A 4,246-nucleotide genomic window follows, 5' to 3' on the forward strand; every position below is an offset into this window, starting at 1 on the left:
AGCATTGTTGATTATCTAACAATTCGATATTGTGGATCATTATATTATTTATTGACATTGCAAAATACATTTATAGCGTTAAATTCAGTTTTCATAATTAAACGAATGGAAACAAAACATATTTTTCAGAGACAATTTTTTTTCAAGTTGAAGCCCAATTATCCAGCATAAAGCGAGTCCATTATATAGTTGATCCTGATACATCGCCTACCAAATTCTCTGGCGCGTTTCTTTTTAAACACACCGAATATCTATTGTGTTCTTATATTTATAAATATCTAGTTTTTGCTATAAAATTACATTCTAAATATACGTTAAAATCTTGTTATATAATATTTGAATTAACCTAGTTTAATAATTACTCTGTTTTCTTTTATATTTTAGTTTCTGATTCTTCAAGTGATGTCGAAGACAATAGTCAAACTAACTCTTCCCACTTAGATCACGACAATACAAGAAATTTCATTAAACATACAGATATTACTGAAATTATCGAAATACCCTCGAATAGAAATCGAGAAAGAAAAATCGACGAAATTTCTGATATTTCCGATGACGAAGGATTTTCTTCTAACGTAAGCTGATAGATTATATTAATACTAAATAATTCTTACATCCTTTTAATGTTTATCGCAAAAAACAAATTACGGTAATGTATTATTGAAATAGGATGCAAGTTATTTATTTATTATTAAATAAATTTTATGCCAATTAATTAAAAAATATTTTGGTATTTGAATATTGTTCCTAACAGAATCACTTTCTAGTTTCCATGTTTTCATTAAACATACAATACGATTTTTAATACATTAATTTGCAATAAAATTGCTGAATATAGATTTAGCATTTTTAAAGTAAATTCCAAATTTAAAAATATTTATTTTTCGTTATTTTACAGAATTTCGACGAGCGTAAGAATGAAGATTTTGATTATTCCCCGGAACAATTCAAGGAAACGGTGGACGACATCTACATTCACAGACCGTTAAAATGGGCTTTTATAAATTTAGAAAGATTTTCTCTTGTAAACGAAATCATTTATGAAGAAGACGAGTTTGAATCCGAAAGTGTATCATCAGAAGACGATGATTCCATCCACGCAGATAGCGAATTAATAAACAGTGAACATTCCGATGATGTCGTCGACTCCATTAACGAAATTCAACAAATGAATGTTGAAAGTGAAGTGTCGTCAATATCTTCCACGAAAGATGACATTCAGGAAGAAAACTTTGTTTATAATATGAATACGACATCATTACAAGTCATTCAATCCACTAAAAGTGAAGAATCTGAGAAAGGTAAGATTACAATTATTCAAAATACACTACTAGCCAAGTAAAATGCAGCATGAAAAAATTTAATACACAATTATTAATTTTTAAAGTTTATTTACAGTTTTAAAGTTATATTTAACAAAATTATTTCGTATGATTTCAATATTTATATTTTATATAATTTCACTACACTAAGAATATTGTTGATCGAATTTTGTGTATTATAAATAGATGTACAGTAACTACACGTATAACATAAATGTAAAATAAGCATTTGTAGCGGCGTGACGTCAAAGAATAATTCGAATATTGTTTTAGTAATATTTTAATTATCTCGAAACAATAATGTGTCGATGTTCGTGTCATTAATGCGGACAACAACAAAAGATGCAATTCACTGAATTAGCCTGTGGTTTTCGACATTGCCTATTTAATATTCAAAAATACAATTCATTTTTGAATGAATATTTACTACGGATGGAAGTTTCACGTAATTCTTATTCAGACACTTAAGAAAGACATAATGGCGTGGTTTCTTCTTTTCTGCTAATCCTAAAGTCTTGAGAGTTTTATTTGACTCGTACAAAGCAGAAAATGGCTTTTTTGTATTATTGCCAAGAGCATAATTAGGAATTAAAATATACTGTTGTTATTATAATTAAATTAAAAAAATAACGAAGTGTAATTTTTTTTGTTTCAGTATATGATGATAAACAGAAACAAAAGCAGGAGTTTCAAGATGTAACTGAATGCGAAGATAGCAAAAATGAAAATGATAGATCTTTATCCGACACGGAAACGATCGAAGAATACGAAAGAAAAGTGAGAAAATATTTTCTACATTTCATTAGTTTAGACGAATAAAGCTATTTTCATCTTTTGCTAAATATATACTTTTAATTATATTCTGACTTTTTTCTCCATGTCTGAAATTCTTAAATACTTAAATGTATGCAGTTTTAAAATAATTTTTATATTCACATTGTAAAAATTTAAATACTAAATGGAAATCATTAAAGTCACTTAATTTCCTTACAAATGACAATTTCTGTCTTCCAACACCAAATTTTATACTCGTTTACGTGTTTAAATATCCAATTATATGAAATTGTTTATCTAATCGAAATAATTGTAAAATTTTATATTTGAAATTTTTTAAATTAATCTTTATACTGTTTGCAGAAAACTACAAACTGCATGGACATTTTTTGGTATTTTCTTCGCAAGTTTCCATCTGTGGTGTGTCCATGTTTGAAAAGAAGAAAGTAGAGTGGTCCATATTTAATAAGGTATGTAAAGTATTATGTGAATTATAATTCTTCACGTCTCGTTGATAAAGGTTGATCGATTTAGCACGTTTATGTCAATCACTTTTTAAACAGGTAAAGATTCACACAAAATGCCACTCAATTTAAATTCACACGACAATTCCAACAGAGTCTAATGCTGCGACGCCTTGTCATAAACACTGACCGGAAGGTCAATGTTTTTACAAAATATTGTTGGAGTTTTAGAGTAAAAAATGAAAGCAAAATTACACTTTGAAAAATTCTTCAGTTTTCTACAGTTATCGCTCATCCTCACACTAATGCCATTTAAATCACGCAAAAAAGGGTGTTAATATTTGTTTCATTAACCATTTACTTTTCATATTCTGTATGTATTAGCCCTAGCAATTAGCGGTAACTTTCGGAATTCGATGCAATCGGCACGCCGATGTTTATCTGTATTTTAAAACTTCGATTAATGCCGCGTAACTCGAGGCAAAAACAGCTTTATTCTGAATAATTAAGTGCAATTTGCGATCTCGAAGTAATGGGGAGATTTTGTAGTGAACGCAGTTACAGATCGCCGTAATATATTCTTTGCTAACACGGTAGTTTCGTCTCCGGAAAGAAGCTGTGGCGATACAACAATTCTGTTACGCCCACAGTCTAGTTTAGTTTATTTAGTAAATAACAAAAGTTGCCAAAGCAGAAGTTTCCAGTAGTTATTGTTCTTAAATAGGCATTACTGTGTTAATAATGGAAAATTTCCTATTGAAATTACAACTAATACCATAGTACAGTTATTGCTAAGCTGTAAGAGTTTTCTACTGTATAATCTATGCACAAGATTACCTAAGTTATGAGGGTTTTCTTTTAATTAGAATACTGATCATACATACGTTTGAAAAAATTATAATATCGTGGATTATGCTACATAAAAGTCAAATACACAGCATCTATGGCTGCGCTCGGGATTCCAAACAATCAATTCCATCGAAATCAAATGACATCTGCATACCACAATACATATCATAAGTATAAATGTGACTGTGTGTCTATAACTAAGCACTTAAACTAGTTTTCTAAGTAATTCAAAATGTTTATATTATATTTTGATATAACAGAAATAGTAATTTTAAAAAACTTATAAAATAAACCAACATTGCAAACACTCCTTCGAAACTAATTTAAGTTTCCAGGAGCCCGCGGTACTCCAGTTTGATTAAACACAGATCGATGGATCTATGGTAAACGTTGGCCAAGCATAGGCCGTTAGTTCGTACATCGGATGCAGAACAATTCTTTGGATGTAATCAAAATGCGTTTATTATTTACAGAAAAATTGTTATTGAATAGATTAAAAATATCAACAAATCTTTACATTTTAATTAAAAACAATAATGTTTTTAAGAAAACATTGATATTATTAATATTCTTTCAGGAGAAACTTCAGAGAATGCCAATTTTTTTCTTTATTATTATTTTTTCTCCTTGAATATTCTAAAAATTTCTGTTTATGAAGTAAATCTGTTAGAAGAAATGTGTTGAATCAGTTACGCTGTTAAATAAGAATTTATTAGAAAGTTGCTTGTGGCATTGAAAAAAAAAATTATTTGAAAAACCATCGACGAAATCGTATTTACAAAAGCATGTTACCTTTTCAACAAGAATTTCGTCACAGGAGAGTTCCGACGTTTTCAT

General features: G+C 28.9%; 1 protein-coding gene across 1 annotated transcript; it reads left to right on the plus strand.

Annotated features, from left to right (window-relative positions):
- Window positions 1-384: 384 nt before the first annotated feature.
- On the plus strand, window positions 385-4,100 carry LOC111614357 (the record flags this gene model as incomplete). The annotated part of the gene is made up of 5 exons (XM_023355732.1): window positions 385-575; window positions 899-1,301; window positions 1,978-2,099; window positions 2,460-2,566; window positions 3,987-4,100. Coding segments are annotated over 4 exons (803 nt in total), but the record flags the coding sequence as incomplete, so codon positions are not given.
- Window positions 4,101-4,246: the final 146 nt, after the last annotated feature.

This window comes from Centruroides sculpturatus, unplaced genomic scaffold, assembly GCF_000671375.1.
Source record: "Centruroides sculpturatus isolate CEXI.00-Female unplaced genomic scaffold, Cexi_2.0 scaffold1961, whole genome shotgun sequence".
In the NCBI taxonomy this organism is placed as follows: domain Eukaryota; kingdom Metazoa; phylum Arthropoda; class Arachnida; order Scorpiones; family Buthidae; genus Centruroides; species Centruroides sculpturatus.